The sequence below is a fragment of the Protomyctophum bolini genome (genome assembly GCF_963924005.1).
Source record: "Protomyctophum bolini genome assembly, chromosome: 13".
Classification (NCBI taxonomy): domain Eukaryota; kingdom Metazoa; phylum Chordata; class Actinopteri; order Myctophiformes; family Myctophidae; genus Protomyctophum; species Protomyctophum bolini.
In genome coordinates, this window is record NC_137874.1 from 41,503,612 (window position 1) to 41,524,381 (window position 20,770).

At 42.4% G+C, this 20,770-nt stretch overlaps 1 protein-coding gene across 1 annotated transcript in view; it reads left to right on the forward strand.

The window, feature by feature from the left end:
- Positions 1 to 20,250: 20,250 nt before the first annotated feature.
- Positions 20,251 to 20,770, forward strand: part of LOC308327695 (uncharacterized protein) — a gene marked incomplete at both ends in the record, with an annotated part of 126,680 nt that continues 126,160 nt past the window's right edge. Inside the window, one exon of the mRNA XM_080781220.1 lies at positions 20,251 to 20,286. Within this exon, the coding sequence (XP_080637346.1) occupies positions 20,251 to 20,286 (36 nt within the window). The remainder of the gene's footprint in view (positions 20,287 to 20,770) is intronic.

Consider the following 20,770-nt stretch of genomic DNA (forward strand, 5'->3'; position numbering starts at 1 on the left):
CAGGTGTTTTGTATGTGTCTATGGAGTTAACATTACTCTAATAGACCCCCAGGTGTTGTGTATGTGTCTATAAGGAGTTAACATTACTCTAATAGACCCCCAGGTGTTTTGTATGTGTCTATGGAGTTAACATTACTCTAATAGACCCCCAGGTGTTTTGTATTATGTGTCTATGGAGTTAACATTACTCTAATAGACCCCCAGGTGTTTTGTATGTGTCTATGGAGTTGGAGTGTGTGTGTGTGTGTGTGTGTGTGTGTGTGTGTGTGTGCGTGTGCGTGTGCGTGCGGGGGGGGTTCAGAGTTTTGTGAGCAGTGCAGAGAACCGTAAATAATGATGCTGTCTCTCCGTGTTCACCACTAGGGAGACGAAATACTGTCTGTGTGTGTGCGCGTGTGTGCATGTGTGTGTGTGTGTGTGTGCGCTCACACGCGTGTGCATGCGTGAATGAACGTCGGCGTCAGTGCTGAGATAAGTGACTGCACTTGTCCACAACGCAGAGCACTTCCAGACAGTCCCGCGGGCCGCGGGGGAATGTCTGGAGAGATATTTTCTTTTTAGGTTTTTAAAGGTATACAGCAGAGGGGATGTTTTAAAATACGTGTTGTGGGCTTGTAGATCTGCTATTTTCAGCATGCAACCAAGTGTAAAATGACTTATACCGGATCTCTTGTCCACTATAGTCCCTAACATTTTAACATTCTTAGTTTTAGTCGTCATAGCTTAGTTTTCACTTAGTTTTCGTCAGTGAAAAAAGGTAGTCGACGAACATTTTCCGTCTTGGTTTTAGTCCATCGACAAAAACAACACTGCACGGGTGATCCTCCATAAAGATGGAAGTGTTGTCTGACTCTGCGCACACTGCACATAATGTGGCTGCGCTAGGAGAAAGCTGTCTTTCCTCTTCAAAATGGAATACATGGTGAGGCTATACGTCATGAAGAAGACTGTCACTGAGGAGGCAGCATATACTACTCGGTTGGTTCCTAAGGTGGCACAAGTTGTAGGACAGCCAGTATAGGCGCTAACATCGACTACACTTCTGCGGCGGCCAAAAAGAAGATGTTTGACGATGATGGGGAACTAAGCACACGCACTTGTTCTCTCCCTCTGCTTACCATAGAACCTCTCTTGTCCTTCATGGATACAACCACAGGTATAATTCAGGTCATGATGTCGAAGGGCTCTGTTGGTCTGTCTATACACAGTTCCGTCCTATACTGTGATCAATATGAAGACGCAGTTAAACCCTGTGTCTTGCCAAAAGTCGCTAAAAGCTCCTTTGCGATGCAAGACAGGTCGGGCTGTGAGCTTTCTCTCCTGCGCCAGCACTGTGAGGGCCTCAAAGACACGGTAGCAGTAACAGCAACACAGCACTGTGAGGGCCTCAAAGACAAGGTAGCAGTAACAGCAACACAGCACTGCGAGGACCTCAAAGACACGGTATAGCAGTAACAGCAACACAGCACTGCGAGGGCCTCAAAGACACAGTATAGCAGTAACAGCAACACAGCACTGTGAGGGCCTCAAAGACACGGTATAGCAGTAACAGCAACACAGCACTGCGAGGGCCTCAAAGACACGGTATAGCAGTAACAGCAACACAGCACTGCGAGGACCTCAAAGACACGGTATAGCAGTAACAGCAACACAGCACTGCGAGGGCCTCAAAGACAAGGCAGCAGTAACAGCAACACAGCACTGCGAGGGCCTCAAAGACAAGGCAGCAGTAACAGCAACACAGCACTGCGAGGACCTCAAAGACAAGGCAGCAGTAACAGCAACACAGCACTGCGAGGACCTCAAAGACACGGTATAGCAGTAACAGCAACACAGCACTGTGAGGGCCTCAAAGACACGGTAGCAGTAACAGCAACACAGCACTGCGAGGGCCTCAAAGACACGGTAGCAGTAACAGCAACACAGCACTGCGAGGGCCTCAAAGACAAGGCAGCAGCAGTAACAGCAACACAGCACAGTGAGGGCCTCAAAGACAAGGTAGCAGTAACAGCAACACAGGCGGCTGCGGTGGAAGAGAAGACAAGAGCACAATATTGTTCGTCCCAATGACTGGTTACACTGTGAGAACGGGAAGAATTACCGCTTCCAACATTCACCACGTTGCGGCCACCACTGTCAATAACAATAACAACAACTGTCAATTGATTCGTGTCCCAGACGGTCAGATGGAGCCAACACACGGTGAGTGCCCCATGTGGGGGATAAACCATGAGGGTGGGTGATTTAAGTCAAACACATACAACGTTTTGGCCCGAAGGCCTTTCTCAGTGTGAATCACGCTGAGGAAAGCCTTTGAGCCGAAACATCCAATCTATACAAGCTCACTCTATTTGCATTTGACGCGGTGTGGGCTTGCAGACCGGATTGTTTTTGGCACATGTGGCACAGTAACACTTATTGCTTTCTTCTGGTACTGTACATGCATCCGAATGAACACCTAAATGAGTCACAGTGCACCATGGGACCACATGGGACTCCTCTGCAGTCCCATGTGTGTGCACATGTATGCAATACAGTTTTGCAGTCTCCCTCTTACTGTCTGCAGATTGGTGGGACATTGTACTTGTGTATTTGGACAGTAGGCTACTGAACCACCGGAAGCAAGAAGTGCCCTTTACTTTAATATTAAATGTAGTATGCCTATATCATATAATTAAATATGCAATCTTGTTGTTTTTCTCACAGAATCAAAGGTGTTACTGTTATGGTCATGATATAGGGTTAGAATAATTGATATTAACATTTCAGTACATTTCTATGGGAGTTTTCAGCTCTATAGCTGTTCCATAGGCCATAGCTGCTCCCCACTGTATTACACGGCACCATGGCTCCCCCTAGTGACCGTGCACACCAGGCTCCAGCAGGGCTAGTGCGCATGTGCACCACTCAATTCAATTCAATTCAAAGGGCTTTATTGGCATGAGAAAACATTCGTTTTACATTGCCAAAGCAGATCGAACAATACAACACTCTCTATGTGCGTTCAATTCTTGGTTCAACTTCACGCACTGTTGTGAATGGTCTCAGCACAACTACTAATTCCCCGTGCTACTTTGCACATGTGACAGTGAAATGTTTTTAAGTCATTGATTGCTTGGTTTTATTTTGGGTTAATTGTTTTGTTTTAGGGTTTAGTTTAGTCATTTTTGGGGCTTTATAGTTTCATTACTATTACATTGTATGATGGCTTATAGATGCCCCCTTGTATTTTATTGTTAACCCGTTCTATTTGTTCAAATCTGCCTCTGTTTTAAGTTTGCCTTTTTAATATTTATAAGTTGTCCCACGAACCTGAGTGTCTCTGTAGGTAATTTAAAGCTAAGCACCAGCTGCACTTTATCACTTGTATTTTATTGGTAATTGTATACGTATATTTTTTAGTGCATTGGTGTTTTTAGCTGGTGCCACATATATATGATGAACTCTTTAGTGATTTTTATGGTTTTATCCGTAGCAGTATGTAGAATAAATGGTAATTGCGGAAATTGCGGAAATTGCTCTTCACTTATAGCTATCTATTTTCAGGTAGATTGTTTTATTTTACTCAGTCAGCCATATCACTACTCTTTTTTTTCATGAAAAAGGTCATAGCTGGGTAATCTATTTTCAGGCAAATTGTGTTTATTGTATTTTATTTTACTCAGCCATAACAATTTATTTTCTGTTAACCAACTTGCTGGCTGGCAGGCAGGCAGACAGCTACTCATAGACAGGCAGACAGACAGCTACTCATGGAGAATTGGACAGGCAGGCAGTCAGACAGCTATACTCATAGACAGGCAGACAGACAGCTACTCATGGAGAATTGGACAGGCAGGCAGACAGCTACTCATGGACAATTGGACAGGCAGGAAGGCAGACAGCTACTCATAGACAGACAGACAGCTACTCATGGACAATTGGACAGGCAGGAAGGTATACAGCTACTCATAGACAGACAGACAGCTACTCATAGACAATTGGACAGGCAGGAAGGCAGACAGCTACTCATAGACAGACAGACAGCTACTCATGGACAATTGGACAGGCAGGAAGGCAGACAGCTACTCATAGACAGACAGACAGCTACTCATAGACAATTGGGCAGGCAGGCAGACAGCTACTCATAGACAGATGAGTAGCCATGGGCCAGGTGCCAGTTCACATCTGCATACACACCTGTGTGTGTGTGTGTGTGTGTGTGTGTGTGTGTGTGTGTGTGTGTGTGTGTGTGTGTGTGTGTGTGTGTGTGTGTGTGTGTGTGTGTGTGTGTGTGTGTGTGTGTGTGTGTGTGTGTGTGTGTGTGTGTGTGTGTGTGTGTGTGTGTGTGTGTGTGTGTGTGTGTGTGTGTGCGGGGGGGGGGGAAGGCTGCCAGCCAGCCAGCTTCCGTACATCATGTTTGGTGAGGATAAACAGCTACTGGATGTCATGTCCATATAGCCTCGATAATAACACAATGTCTTAACTATCTGGGAACTGCCACAAGTCATGAAATGTCAAACCATAATAATATACAAGATATAACTGTATAATGTTTACATTTTAGATCTGTTCCATTATCCAGGGGTCATCGATTCAGGCATGCTGCATGGCTTGTGGTGGACAAAATTCAATGTTTTGCCACGATGGACGTACAGAATGAGGAGACGACCAGAGAATGACCATTACAGGCAGGTCTGTAACTCTGTCCTCTCTCACAGTTCTAGGCAGGTCTGTAACTGTGTCCACTCTCATAGTTCTAGGCAGGTCTGTAACTGTGTCCTCTCTCATAGTTCTAGGGAGGTCTGTAACTATGTGTCCACTCTCATAGTTCTAGGGAGGTCTGTAACTCTGTGTCCTCTCTCATAGTTCTAGGGAGTTCTGTAACTATGTGTCCACTCTCATAGTTCTAGGGAGGTCTGTAACTATGTGTCCTCTCATAGTTCTAGGGAGGTCTGTAACTATGTGTCCTCTCTCATAGTTCTAGGGAGGTCTGTAACTCTCTGTCCTCTCTCATAGTTCTAGGGAGGTCTGTAACTGTGTCCTCTCTCATAGTTCTAGGCAGGTCTGTAACTCTGTGTTCACTCTCATAGTTCTAGGGAGGTCTGTAACTGTGTCCTCTCTCATAGTTCTAGGGAGGTCTGTAACTGTGTCCACTCTCATAGTTCTAGGGAGGTCTGTAACTCTGTCCTCTCTCATAGTTCTAGGGAGGTCTGTAACTCTGTGTCCACTCTCATAGTTCTAGGGAGGTCTGTAACTCTGTGTCCTCTCTCATAGTTCTAGGGAGGTCTGTAACTCTGTGTCCTCTCTCATAGTTCTAGGGAGGTCTGTAACTGTGTCCTCTCTCATAGTTCTAGGGAGGTCTGTAACTCTGTGTACACTCATAGTTCTAGGGAGGTCTGTAACTGTGTACACTCTCAAAATTGCAGATCTACAAGCTCGAGTGCTGCGCTATGAGCTTGTAGATCTGCTATTTTCCAATAGATAAAAGTTTGGAATAATGGTTAAAACACCAAAAGGGGTGATCCCGTACATAATTGGTTAAAGTACATTCATACCATTTAGTCAGGGGAAGCGCTTTGCTTTGAAAAGGTTCTTGTCCGTCCAAAATTGAATTGCACACAATGTACTGTACATGGAGCCATATCCTTACCCATTCTGAACGGGAATCCATTTTGGTGTTAGCATCATGTTATGCTTTAGCTATTGAAAAATAGCAGATCTACAAGCTCGTAGCGCGCCACCGAGTGGCGCGCTACGAGCTTGTAGATCTGCATTTTTTGAAAAATCGAAGAGCGACTGACATGGAAGACATTTTTATAATCTGATCTCAGGTCAGAATGGGTTAACAAGCAGCGAGTATAGATAGTGGAGAATCTGAGTGCCTCAAAGGAACTTTGGTAACTAACTACCAGGTGAAACTCACATCTGACAAAACACCACTATCTAAATAGTATAAATAACATTCTTATCCTTTTGTGGTCAAGACAACAAAAAAAAACCCCACATCTAATCACACCTCCCAACTCAACATGATTGAATTAGCAGTTGACACAACAATAGGAAGGCTAATTTCAGATGATGAGGACACGGCCGGTGAAACTTCTGTCTGAGTGGGAGGGAGTCGGTCTGCATTAACACTGATCCTCGACACCTCCAGACAAAGGAGATGGATATTGACTGAAGGAGAGAGAGAGAGAGAGACCATGTTATGCGCCGATCCTCTTCTCTACATACATGGAGATTAGAAGCATGGAGAAACTGGGAAAGAAGCGACCACAGCTAGTTCAGTGTCAGAATTAACAGCTGACAGGAAATACGGCATAAAACTGCCCCAAAACAGCAAAATTGTTGTGCGAGCGTGAAGGGCCCTTTGAGCTTCAGTGCCCAGGGGCCCTCAGAGGTGTTAATCCGGCCCTGCTGCTGCATGCTGTGTGTTGTGAGCTGGTAGAGCTGCTGTTTTAAGACACGGGCATGCGCCAGAGGCAGCATTTTGACATAATGAATGTTAGACTAATATATATTTGAAATGAAATAGAAATTAACGTTATATGCTGACTATATAGAGAAACAATAATGGATAATACTATAGTGATCAAAAAGAGGAGGTGGTTATAGTTATACCCACCCCTATATAATCTAAAACACCCCTAATCTAAAACCCACCGGACCTAATCTAAAACCCACCGGACCTAATCTAAAACAAGGGATTTTATTTTGCAATCCCTGAGTTGGTTCATGACCACTGCTAGCTCAATGTATGTTGTTTCCTGTCATTCAAGTACTCTCTCTCTCTCTCTCTCTCTCTCTGTGTGTGTGTGTGTGTGTGTGTGTGTGTGTGTGTGTGTGCGTGTGTGTGTGTGTGTGTGTGTGTGTGTGTGTGTAGTGGTGTGGGGGGAGGGGGGGGGGGGGGTCAGCTAAAGTCTTTGAATGAACCGACCAATGAGGATTGTCCAGAGGTGATGCTTAACCTTCCTAAGAACTGTTTAGGCCTCCTTGACTTTGACTCGACTAGTTGAGTAGTACTTGGTGGTGTGACTGTGACTGCTCTGCTCTGCCTGAAACAACCAGGAGATCACCTTGTTTTCACTGAAAAGCACACGGTAAGATACTGAAAACCCACCTTTTCAGACTCCATCATGGCCCATAGCACTTACCCTTTATTTCTGTAGACTTGGATAGCATTTGATACAGACTTATAGCATGTTATGTAGACAGCACTATAATTGCATTGTATGTAGTCATAGCACGTCATAGTACATATGTATAGCATAGTATAGTATATATGTATAGTTTATATGTATAGTTTCATTATATAGATATTCCACTGTTACGTTCTTAGCTTACGCATGTTTCAAACCACTGCTGTAAATAAAGGCATAAGATAAGTTGCCAAGAGTAGGCCTAATAAAGTGTTTCTGTTTACTGTCAGATAGATGCCACACAATTACATTATAATTTACAGTTATAATACAGGATCATATGTTTTCTGTATTAGGCTACATTTTCAGTGTGATCTCATTGAGAACAGTATTCATGATTCGGGAAATGTTTTAACATTTTGGCAGCCAGATTGGGAAAACATAGACTAACAACAACCAGATTGACAGATTGGTGTAAGGGCTGCCTGCCATCTTTAGTGTGTGTGGAAGGAAGGACTGGATTTTAACACAAATGTATCATTAAATGCAGGTAAACACATTATGTGTATAATAGAATAGTCTATGATTCCTATACAACCATTCTGTATGGTATAGTGTGTTCTGTGTGCCCATATTGGGCAATATATCAATACATAGATTGATTTAAGGCAGAATTCTAAAACTTGCTTAACCCATTCTGAACGGTCGGGAACCCATTTTGGTGTTGGCATCATGTTATGCTTTAGCTATTGAAAAATAGCAGATCTACAAGCTCATAACGACTGAAATTTGATCTCAGGTCAGAATGGGTTAATCAGACCAGTGTGTGTCCAGTGGAAACCTCGTATGAATCTGATCTCAGGTCAGAATGGGTTAATAGATATTAGTTACCATCAAACCATTTGGTATATAAAACAACAACCCAAACCCATCTTGTATTTTCTTCCTTCTCAGAATCACAAGTCAGTGTGAAAGCGTCATGTCTGCCAACAGGCTGAGTCCAGAGCAGCAGCAGGTGAGCACAGACATCAACCGCAACATGAAGAAAGAGACACATCAAATGATTTACACACATTTTTACAAAAAATAGCAGATCTACAACCTCATAGGTGTGGCAAGAAGTGATGCGCTATGATCTTGTCGATCTGCTGTTTTCGCCAGTATAATAGCAAATATAAAATAATGGTTAAAAAAAAAAAGTGGTTAAAATCTAAAATGACACAGATTCTTTCCCTGTTTTAATGGGTTAAAGTTGCACTTTTCAACTTATCTTTCATATAATTTGTTCTACTCGGTCTGTGTCTCATAGGAGGGCTGTGGGAAGTTCAGAAACCCGTCCACCAGTGATATCATTGTTAGGCAGATATTCTTTTTTTTTTTAAAATACGATTAAAAGAAAAACAATATTTAGATTTTTCTCATCATGAGAACGATGACTTCCATTTTCCCATTGTAACTTTTCAGGAATAGAAAGCCTTAATTGGATTCCCGATCCATGATGTCAAATATGCATTTAACATCCACCCAAGTGCAGCAGAGGTTTCTGAATACTGTTGTTATTCAGACTAACTCACCAACCTCACAGAGGCTAAGGGCCGATTCATACTCCTATTTTAGAGCCGAATAAAAGTGGGTTCGGCTCTGTAGAGCCTACAATGTGACGTCATTTGAGGTTCGGGGGGGGGCGGGTACCGTCCTAAAGTCGACTCTTCGGTGCTACTGAAAATTTCTGACGAGCCGAAATCATTTCGGCACTACAGCGCCGAAACAGCGGTAAAATAGGAGTATGAATCGGCCCTAATCCCTTGTAGGTGCAAAACGTATCTGGCAATAAAAACAATGGTTTGTGCTTCTGTTTGTCTTAAGGTGCTCCGCTTGGTGAAGTGCTGTGGAGATGGGTTAATAAAAACAATAATAACAATAATAAAACTTTATTTGTATAGCACCTTTCATGACATGAAATGCAGCTCAAAGTGCTTTACAGAACAATGGAGAATAAAAAAGAAAAGCAAGGGCAACGACATTAAAAAACAAGCAGTAATGCAATACAGTGAGGACATGAATAACAAAAAATAAAAGATCAATTAAAAGCAATGTTGTAGAAGTGGGTCTTGAGCTGTGCTTTAAAAATGTCTACAGACAGGCCTGACGAAGGTACAGTGGGAGCTTGTTCCATGCCGACGGCCCCTAGAAGCAAAAAGCTGCTTCCCCGTATTTTTTATTTGCCTTTTTTTTTGGCAAAGCGAGCAGGCCAGCAGTGGAAGACCTTAGGGGGCGGTTTGGGAAATATTTAGGCAGGCAGTCATGTAGGTAGGAAGGTGCGAGACCATTGAGAGCTTAAAACAGAGAATAAAAACAATGCTTTGTGCTTCTGTCTGTCTTAAGGTGCTCCGCTTGGTGAAGTGCTGTGGAGATGCTGAGGGCATCAGCCTTCGAGACCTGATGCGGAGACTTAGTGGCATGAGTTATGCTGTCATGCTGTAAGACCCTCTCCTACATTAATATCATTATTATTATTATTATTATTATTATTATTATTATTATTATTATTATTATTATGTTGTCATGCTGTAAGACCCTCTCCTACATTATCATTATTATTATTATTACATTTATGTATTTTTTAATATATTTTTTATCCCACGATTTTGTAACCCATTTTTCACCCCTGTGTCAATCATCTAATGTGATCCTGGGCTCTACACACCCTCCACCAACCTAGTCCCCATATATGGGGGACAAGGGGAGAGCAACCTAGTCCCCATATATGGGGGACAAGGGGAGAGCAACGGACTTGAACTCATGCTTCCTTCATGCCCGAGTGTCCAAGTTGCTCCTTTACACCTGACAGGGGGGAGTTTCTCTGGTTGGACGTAGCGCGTGGAAGGAACACGTTATTCCAACCAGTTCCTTTCCCCTCCATCAGGCGCCCCGGCTGGCCAGGGCGAGGCATTTTAGTGACCAGGATTACTGCATGTTTTTTGTGAGGGTACCTATACCCTAGGGGACACGGGGAGAACATGCAAACTACACACAGAAAGGCCTATTTATTATTTTTTAATGAATCTAAATATTCTGCATGGCCTTCCCTCTGTTCTCTACAGAGACGCCGTGGAGTTCCTCAGCATGGGGCGACTGATCCGTCCCACCGTAGACGAGTACCACTACAAATGGACGGACGCTGTCAACGACTACATCATGTCACCAGACACCATCAATGTAAGATTATATTACATTCTGACCTGAGATCAGATTCTATCAACGACTACATCATGTCACCAGACACCATCAATGTAAGATTATATTACATTCTGACCTGAGATCAGATTCTATCAACGACTACATCATGTCACCAGACACCATCAATGTAAGATTAGATTACATTCTGACCTGAGATCAGATTCTATCAACGACTACATCATGTCACCATGTCTTCAAAAATAGCAGACCTACAAGCTCATCCTTTGGTGTGATGTACCAGCCTTACAGAGACAAATTCCTCTGCAAAAACATTCCTGGCAATAAAAAATAGAAATTGTGATTCTCTCCTAATTAAGGTGCTTCGTGTGATAAAGAGCTGTCGAGCTGTCGAAGGCGTCAGCCTTCAGGGGCTGGAGGAGAGACTGGGGGACATGAGTTTGCCCGTCATCTGGTAAGACATCTGAGTTACTGTATATACCGTAGTCATGTCAGCTCACAGGACCCCTGTTCCCTTTAATATGAGAGTACACACAGTATCTAAATAGTTTACATCACCTTTTTTCCTCCTTCCTGTGACAGGGAAGCAGTGGAGTTTCTGAGCAACGAGGGATACATCTATTCCACCATCGACCAGTTTCACTACACGTCCACAGAGACCATCAACAAAGTAATGTTTGGCATCTTATTGAATTAAGTGTGTACTTTTGTTTATTTTCACATGGCCGTGAACTTGTTTTTCTGCTGTGTACCCAACCACCCTCCCGGGACTGCAGATACAATTTAACTACACATTCTAGGACAGCTATTGAACTGTCCAAATTGTCCCTACTAAATAAATAATGCACTCAGGATACAATATAAATAATATATATAATAATACCAACTTCATTTAATCTCACAGAGACAAATTCCTTGTCTGTACAACAAGGCAATAACATTTTTTATTTCATCTTTCTCCAAAGGTGCTGGGTTTGATCATGTACTTTCAAGATTCTGAGGGAATCTGTCTTCTGGACCTGAAGAGATATAGTCGCATGAGTTTACCTGTTATCAGGTAAGATCCGGCTCGGCTGTCATACTTTATTTTATTCCATCTAAATTAGTCGTGTCAGCTGACTGAAACATTGTAATCAGGATTGTCGTACAGCTGTCTCTATATCAGGGGGGTGGGCAACTTTAACGATGCGGAGAGAGAGCCACTACAGTTACACACTCACTCCAGAAGGGCCACATTGCATTACTGTCGTAGGTAAAAATAGCTGATCTACAAGCTCAAAACGTCGCAGTGCGACGTGTTTTGAGCTTGTAGATCAGCTATTTATTTTTGCTATATTTGAAATGAAATCCTGATTTATTTTTGGTCTTTTTCAATTGGAATCCTGAAAAGTAAAATTCGTATTTAATTTGCAAATGCATTTATGTTAACTTTATGGACCAAATGCAAATTACATTGGACATAAAAAAAAGACAATAACATTTTAATACTAGTAATTAGCCGATATTCACCTGAGGACCACATTAATAAGGTGAGGGCCCCCAGGCCGCCAGTTGCCCATGAATGCTCTCTATATGGACAATGCTGGAGCAATAATTATGTGTGGTCCCTTTAGGGAGCTATGTGTCCTATAAGAGCCATTAGTAAAGATTCCCCCTGGCCAGCCGGGGCGCCTGATGGAGGGGAAAGGAACCGGTCTCTATACTGCCTCCCCCTGGCCAGCCGGGGCGCCTGATGGAGGGGAAAGGAACTGGTTGGAATAACGTGTTCCTTCCACGCGCTATACGTCCAACCAGGGAAACCCCTCCCTGTCAGGTGTAAAGGAGCAACTTGGACACTCAGGCATGAAGGAAGCATGAGTTCAAGTCCGTTGCTCTCCCCTTGTCCCCCATATATGGGGACTAGGTTGGTCTCCCCTTGTCCCCCATATATGGGGACTAGGTTGGCGGAGGGTGTGTAGAGCCCAGGATCACATTAGATGATTGACACAGGGGTGAAAAATGAGTTACAAAATCGTTTGTTTTGTTTTGTTCAGTTGGTTTTGTTCAGTTTTCTGTGAGATGTTCTATCTAAATATTATGCATCATTTGATCCACGGTGCTCCGACAGGCAAGCAGTGGAGTCCCTGGTTGACGACGGTCTGGTCTTCTCTCCCATTGACGGCTATCACTACAAAGTGACCAAGGACATCAACAAAGTAAAATAATAATGCTTTGTGTTATGTTGAAAAGAAATGTATTTTTGTATATTTCACGTGGCTGTGTAATCTTGGTTGCCTAGCTGCTGTCGTGGCCATCTCCTGTCCAGGCCGGGGCTACAGATACTAAAGCTGTGCAGCTAATTTACAGTAGAGTCAGTTATTGAACTGTCCATGGTCCCTAATAATAAATAAGTCAGTTATTGAACTGTCCATGGTCCCTAATAATAAATAAGTCAGTTATTGAACTGTCCATGGTCCCTAATAATAAATAAGTATGGAATTTAACCCATTTAGACCTGACGTCGAAATTCTTCTGACAGTTTTCTGAAATACCTCAGAAAACCCCAGACCACAGAAAACCTACTGAATTTAAAAATGAAGCTAGTTTCTTCATATGAAATAATATACAACATGTTAATTATTTTTATCTTCATATTTTAAGATAATTGTAAAAAAATCTTGTCTGTTTGTTATCCAGTGTAATGCAAGAACTGCAACAAAACATACGTACCTGGCAATAAAAAAAACCCATTCTGATTCGTCCCCTAAGGTGCTGAGTTTGATAAAGAGTTGTGGAGACGTAGAGGGCATCAGCCTCCAGGAGCTGAAGCGGGGACTAAATGGCATGAGTATGCCTGCCATCTGGTAAGACCCCCCTCTCTTCTCTCACATGTTTTCTTTTTGTTTACATCTTTAGCTCTGAATATGTCGTGTCAGCTCCTCCCAGGAGCCCCTGTCCTTCAGTGTTGATTTCGTCAACTAATATTTTGACGGAAAATGTTCGTCGACTACCTTTTTTCACTGACGAAAACTAAATGAAAACTAAGCTATGATGACTGAAAATAAGACTAAATGTCGTCAACAAAACTAGACTAAAATGTTAGGAAGAGACTAGTGGACAAGAGATCCAGTAACAAGTCATATGTGAGTCATACTTGGTTGCATGATGAAAATAGCAGATCTACAAGCTCACGACACGTCGCACCGCGATGCGTTGTGAGCTTGTAGATCTGCTATTTTCAGCAAGTGTAAAAAAATCAGTCATTACGACGGCATCAAGGCCCGCCAAAATACATTTTAGTTTACTAAATCAATTGTGGATTTAGTCGACTAAAACTAGACTAAAACACTAAAACATTCCAGGTGACTACAACTAAATGAAACCTATTCAAGGGACTAAAATGCGTCTCCTGTCCTCTGTCCTCCGACAGGCAGACGGTGGTGTTTCTGACGGAGGCTCGGTTCATCTTCGCCACCATTGACATGGAACACTACAGGTCGATAGACAACACCAACGAGGTAATGAGAGGCAAAATATGACTGTATTCAGGAAACAGTCCTTTTCCAGAAGCACAGGGAGAGGGCAAATATGAGAGACCTGTTTGGACTTCATGCAGTAACGCACTGACCTCACGTCACCAGGCTTTATACAGTAACGCACTGACCTCACGTCACCAGACTTTATGCAGTAACACACTGACCTCACGTCACCAGACTTTATACAGTAACACACTGACCTCACGTCACCAGACTTTATGCAGTAACGCACTGACCTCACGTCACCAGACTTTATACAGTAACGCACTGACCTCACGTCACCAGACTTGTAACACACTGACCTCACGTCACCAGACTTTATACAGTAACGCACTGACCTCACGTCACCAGACTTTATACAGTAACACACTGACCTCACGTCACCAGACTTTATACAGTAACGCACTGACCTCACGTCACCAGACTTTATGCAGTAACACACTGACCTCACGTCACCAGACTTTATGCAGTAACACACTGACCTCACGTCACCAGACTTTATACAGTAACGCACTAACCTCACGTCACCAGACTTTATGCAGTAACACACTAACCTCACGTCACCAGACTTTATGCAGTAACACACTGACCTCACGTCACCAGGCTTTATACAGTAACACACTGACCTCACGTCACCAGGCTTTATGCAGTAACACACTGACCTCACGTCACCAGACTTTATGCAGTAACACACTGACCTCACGTCACCAGACTTTATACAGTAACACACTGACCTCACGTCACCAGACTTTATGCAGTAACGCACTGACCTCACGTCACCAGACTTTATACAGTAACGCACTGACCTCACGTCACCAGACTTTATGCAGTAACACACTGACCTCACGTCACCAGACTTTATACAGTAACACACTGACCTCACGTCACCAGACTTTATACAGTAACGCACTGACCTCACGTCACCAGACTTTATACAGTAACACACTGACCTCACGTCACCAGACTTTATACAGTAACGCACTGACCTCACGTCACCAGACTTTATGCAGTAACACACTGACCTCACGTCACCAGACTTTATGCAGTAACACACTGACCTCACGTCACCAGACTTTATACAGTAACGCACTAACCTCACGTCACCAGACTTTATGCAGTAACACACTAACCTCACGTCACCAGGCTTTATGCAGTAACACACTGACCTCACGTCACCAGACTTTATGCAGTAACGCACTGACCTCACGTCACCAGGCTTTCCACCTCGGAGAAAAGCCTGGTCTGTGTTACAAAATTTCCGTCATCATGTTGTTGTGTTGTTTTGTAGTCATCAGGCAGGAACAATCAATCGGAACTTCCTTTTCCCTCCAACCGGAAGAATATAACAATAAAAGCTCTCGTAACCTCTAGTGCTTTTATATTGAGAAAAGTCGGTTTGAGGGAAAAGGAAGTTCTGGCAGATTGATGACTACAAAACAATATGTTTGTAGCCTACCGGTATGTCATGTTGTAGTTCGGTGGTCACCTCACCACCGAAAATCCAGACCATGTATGAGCCTTTAACCCGACTGGCCTACTTCATTCAGCAATGTTATTGCCACGATAATTATTTACATTATAAAATCATATTCATCGAAGCTTTAGCTTTATAATCATATAGGATAGCGTAGGGTTAGTGATTTGAGAAAACTAAATCACATTCAATGAAGCCCTGCAGTCTGACCTAACCTGACTGACGCCAGATTGCGGCAGTATTGAGTTCACCAGTTGTCCAGCAGGGGGAGTGGTTTCACCAGCCTATAGGTCTGACCATCATAACTATATGATTTCAATCTCTCTCTATACAGATGCTGACTCCAGCGTCAAGCAACTGCAATGCAAGACACACTGCGATGCGAGACGCACTGTGCAACCAACAAATCGAATGTGTGGGTATATATGGGTAATTGGGTATATATACTGAGTCTCACCATACTAATCCTAACTTCAGATATTGTTGCTCTATATGTGATTTTGTGGTTTCGTTTTAAAGTTTGTACACATATTTGGACCACTTCTTAACTCTCTTACCTACTGTATGAGTTGTCTGAACTGATGCTACCAAACATCTATAGAGAATACGTTAATATAAGTGATCATATTATGTATCATGCAGTGTTTCCTGCCTGGAGGTGGTTCTAAATGGACTCTTACAGGTGTGTAACTCTTGAGAGTTATCATCTATCATCTTGAAATTAACAAGTTTAATAACCAATGCAATGCACACATTGTATTTATCCAGCTACTAATCTATTCTCCTCCATACTCTGTACACTCTGGATTGTTTATTTTTCATTTTAACCTGCCTTATTTTACCTGTACTACTGCCAACTTTATTTTAACTTTATTATTATTATTATTATTATTGTTGTTATTATTAATAGTTTATTTACTTTATTATTTTCTTGTCATATACCAACACATACTTCCCACAGATTACATGCACACCCAACTCTCATACCAACACAGAGAAATACAGCAATATGCAAAAAAACACAGCAGCAACATTTGTGAACTGTGCCGACAAAAGAAGGTTAGCGGATGGAATACAACCACCCTAAGGACTTCTATCTGTACCAAGTAGAGACCGCTAAAGTCACTGCACATTACAGACAAACAGCTGCTACCTTTTAAACACATCTTAAATGTGAGGCTTTTTTTTAGGGGTGCTATTGTAGAATCGTTTGAAAAGAAGAAGTCCTCAGGATGCGTTGTATATTACTCAGCAAGAATCTTTATTAGTTGCTAAGGAGTCACATTTGAGTTCAACAAAAGTAAACAGAGTTGGACAGTTTACTGAGATGAGATGACAATTCGAGTATGACTCTCAGTATAACTCTCAGTATGACTCCAGATGGCTGTGTGCATAGTCCTTATATAGTTCTGAATATAACGGGTGTGTGTGTGTGTGTGTGTGTGTGTGCGTGTGTGTGTGTGTGTGTGTGGGTGTGGGTGTGTGCGGGTGATTAGTCCGACATAATGGCATCACTCTATGGTCATGTCAGTGAGTTAACAATGTACATAGGATGTCGATTGTCACAGACAGTGTCCCATTGCGCGTGGTGTCTCACAAGACACAAGTCACACGTCCCAAATACCACACAATATACTGCATATACGGCAACAAAAATATCCTATACTATCCAGTTTTTAGTGTACACTATGTTCACAAACTTTGTCCTATACACAAACACTAACCCATTCTGACCCTTTTGGTGTTTTAAGCATTACCGTATATGTTATGCTTTAGCTGATGAAAAATGGCAGATCTACAAGCTCATAGCACGGCACTCTGTGCCGCGCTATGAACTTGTGGGTCTGCTATTGTTGAAAAATCGTGAAAAATGTGGCGCAAATCTTTGAATTCTTTCACAGCGGACGTTTTTAACTCATATTGCTTCGGGGGGGGGGGGGGTCCCTGGAACAACATATTTTCAGATGGGGGTCGGTGGCCAAATACATATCATTTGTGGGGTCCTTGACATGAAATATTGAGCATAGAAACATGAGGTCTTTCAGAAAACTGTCAGGACATTTTTTTTAATTTCGACGTTGACAATGAATGCAACATTACACGAGATAGCGTCTGAGCTAATAGACAGTGTTTATTTTATGACATGATGATGTGCGATGATAAGAGCGCCCCTCACTTCACACGGGTGTGATTTTTGTAAACTATTTAAAATACTCTTGATAAACAAATGCTGCTATTTGTCCAAAAGGGACTATACAAAGGAGTGCTGCTATAGTTGTTTAAAAAAAGCATTATACCTGTAATGTATTAAACGGTGCAATGTGACATAGCTCTGTTTACACAATGCTGCACAATCCTCCCAACTGTACATACTTTCCCCATTTACAACTGTTTTTATATATATTGATAATATATTTTGACACTTGCATACTTTGGCAATGTAAATGTATGTTTTCTCGTGCCAATAAAGTAAGTAATGTAATTGAATTGTTATGGTCATTGTTTTATAGAACACGTACACTTTTCAGAGAGTGCCACATGTTGCTGTGTATACTGTATGAATTTGTATGAAACGATTGAGTGATCATTGTTACTAATAGCGTGGTAGTCCGATAACACTACGGTGTTCGGTGTGGCTCAGGCGTAGAGTGGCCGGATGGTAACCGCAAAGTTGCCAGTTCGAACCCTGTGGGCTCCCCCAGAGTTGGTGTCGAAGTGTCCTTGAGCAAGACTCTGAACCCCTAATTGCCCCTGAATGTGCAGGTTGTTGGTGCCTTGCATGGTTTCCCCCGCCATCGGTGCGTGAATGTAATGCAACAATCTTATGTAAAACGCTTTGGATAAAGGTGCTATATACCATTTATCCATAAAGTATTCCTTGGTGACTATTTCTATGTATTTGATGTATTGTTCTTGCTTTACTGTAAGTCAGTCACTCTAAACTGCTAAATGACTAAATTGTAAAATGCATTTAACTCTGAGAGTTGACAAATTACTGCTATCTTTAGCGGTTTTTAAACATCCACACCTCCAACTCCATGATTAGTTTTGCATGACCCTTGACCCTCCACAGTCCACACATGGTGAAAAGGCCCAACCAACTATACTGTTGGGCTGAAACTGAAACTGAGGCTCATGCCAGAATTCAATTTGTGATGCAACTCTCACAGAAACTACAGCATGAGCTTACACACCACACTACACACACACACACACACACACACACACACACACACACACACACACACACACACACACACACACACAGGAAGGAGAGAGAGGGAGGGAGGGAGAGCCTATTTCACCTTTTGATTGATTGAATACCATTATAACAGTACTGTAAAATAGTACAGTGGTACAATTATATACCAAAAGGGCAACACAAAAACTAAAGGGCTTAATTGTTTCCCGGTCCACACACCACTGATTCAACCCCCACGAACCCGAACGAAGAAAAGCCTGGGTACCGAGGCTGGCTATTAAACCCCTTCAACAGCAAAGTTCATAATTATGATATATGAGATATGATATATATGATATGATATGGAAAACATGTCGCGACAGACAGTTCACAAAGCTTGCTGCTGTGTTAGCAAATGGTTGTATTATTTGATAGTAGGCTACTAATTATAATGACTAAACTATAGTATCTTGTCTTGTCGTTTAGTCATAGTTTCAAACTCACTTTGCGTGGACCAAGCCAAGGGCTGGACATACAATGAGTGTGTGCGTGTAGTATACTTTGTGTGAGTGAGTGAGCGCGCGTGCGTGTGTCTGATCTTGACCAATCGGCAATCAGCTAGCAGACCTCGGTCAAACCGACCAATGGCGTGGCAGATGAACAATGCCGAATGCAAATTCTCTCCAGCATGGTCGCCTCCACTGAGGAGCCCAGTGGTTTATTTACAAGGAAGGAAGAACTTAGTCTTTTTTAATATTACATATCTATTCTCTACTAACGGCAGTTTATATTATGTCACTTAATACAGCCCGCTGGAAGTAGTAAACAAAACAAACGGCACAATAATCTCTCTTCGGGACGCTGAGAAGCCAACGGTAAATGTGTTTGTTTGTGTTTGTGTCGCTGTTTGTAGGCTAGTAGCTGGACAGGCAGCAGTGTTTCTGTTTGATAAAAAACATAATAAAAGGTATATGCTATAATGCTACAGCAGCCATTTCATAAACATGTTAACTGTAAAGGCACAATGTAGCCTACTATAAGAAATTACACGTATTTCAGTAAATAAATAGTAGGTTACAGTCATTCCGCCTGCATGGGATCAAGATAGCCTAAGATTTAGACTCTCTTAGTTGTATGTATATATCGATTCTGACAATGTCCGAATCGATAAATACATCTATAAGGTTGGGATCAAGACGGCCATAGTCTTTTGGTTGAATCTAAGCATAGTTTAGTGGCGGTACATTGTTGTACTGTTAACATGATCACAACACAATGCTGCTGGCGTTAACATCATTGGATTACCTGCCGTTTGAAATGGTGCATTTAGACTAGAGCTATGTTGCTCTCAACTTCCTCCTATGCCACCAAAAAGTGGAACAACCTTCCAACGGTCATTAAGATGTGAATCCCTTGACTCCTTCAAAACACTGCAATTTGAAACTGCCCCCCCCCCCCTCCCGTAAATATTTCCCCCCCTTTTTTCCCTCTATTTCCTCGATGATTTCCTGTTTATGGCTTTATAGAAGTGTCTATTTGTACGTCTCTAAATGTTATGATGAATTGAACATGGTGGACCCTCTTGTACACGAGTGTAGTCCTTTATGGCGTCGTCCACAGTTTCACAGTCTTTGTATTGAGTTGTGCTTGAAATGTACTGTAACTCTCCAATCTGTTAAAAAATACTTCAAATCAATCAATGGATTTTCTATGTTATTTTCAGAACCACAGGTCTGAGTGTCTCAGCGACAGCGTCACATCATGGCTGCTTACCGGCTGAAGGAAAATGAGAAGAAAGTGAGTATAGAATCATTGTATATTATAATTTGTATGTCTCTAAATGTTATGATGAATTGAAAACGCTAGACGCTCAGCTGGGGATCCCCTGGAACTCCCTCAAGGACACCTGGGGGTCCCCGGACCCCACCTTTGGGAACCACTGGTGTAGTCAACATCTGTATGGTAGCGCAGTGGTTCTCAGACTTTTTCAGGTCCTGACCCCTAAAATAATCATACGGTATTTGAATTGGAGACCCCTCCTCCTCCAAGCATCATTACTTAAACTTTTGACACAGTAATGGTCTTATTGATTTTTTTTTCTTTTCATTTTAGATATATTCAAAAGTTGTTAAAGGTCTTAACCCATTCTGACCTGAGATCAGATTCATACGAGGTTTCCACTGGACACACACTGGTCTGATTAACCCACTTCTGACCTGAGATCAGATTCTAAAAATGTCAGTCGTTCTTCGAATTTTTCAAAAATAGCAGACCTACAAGC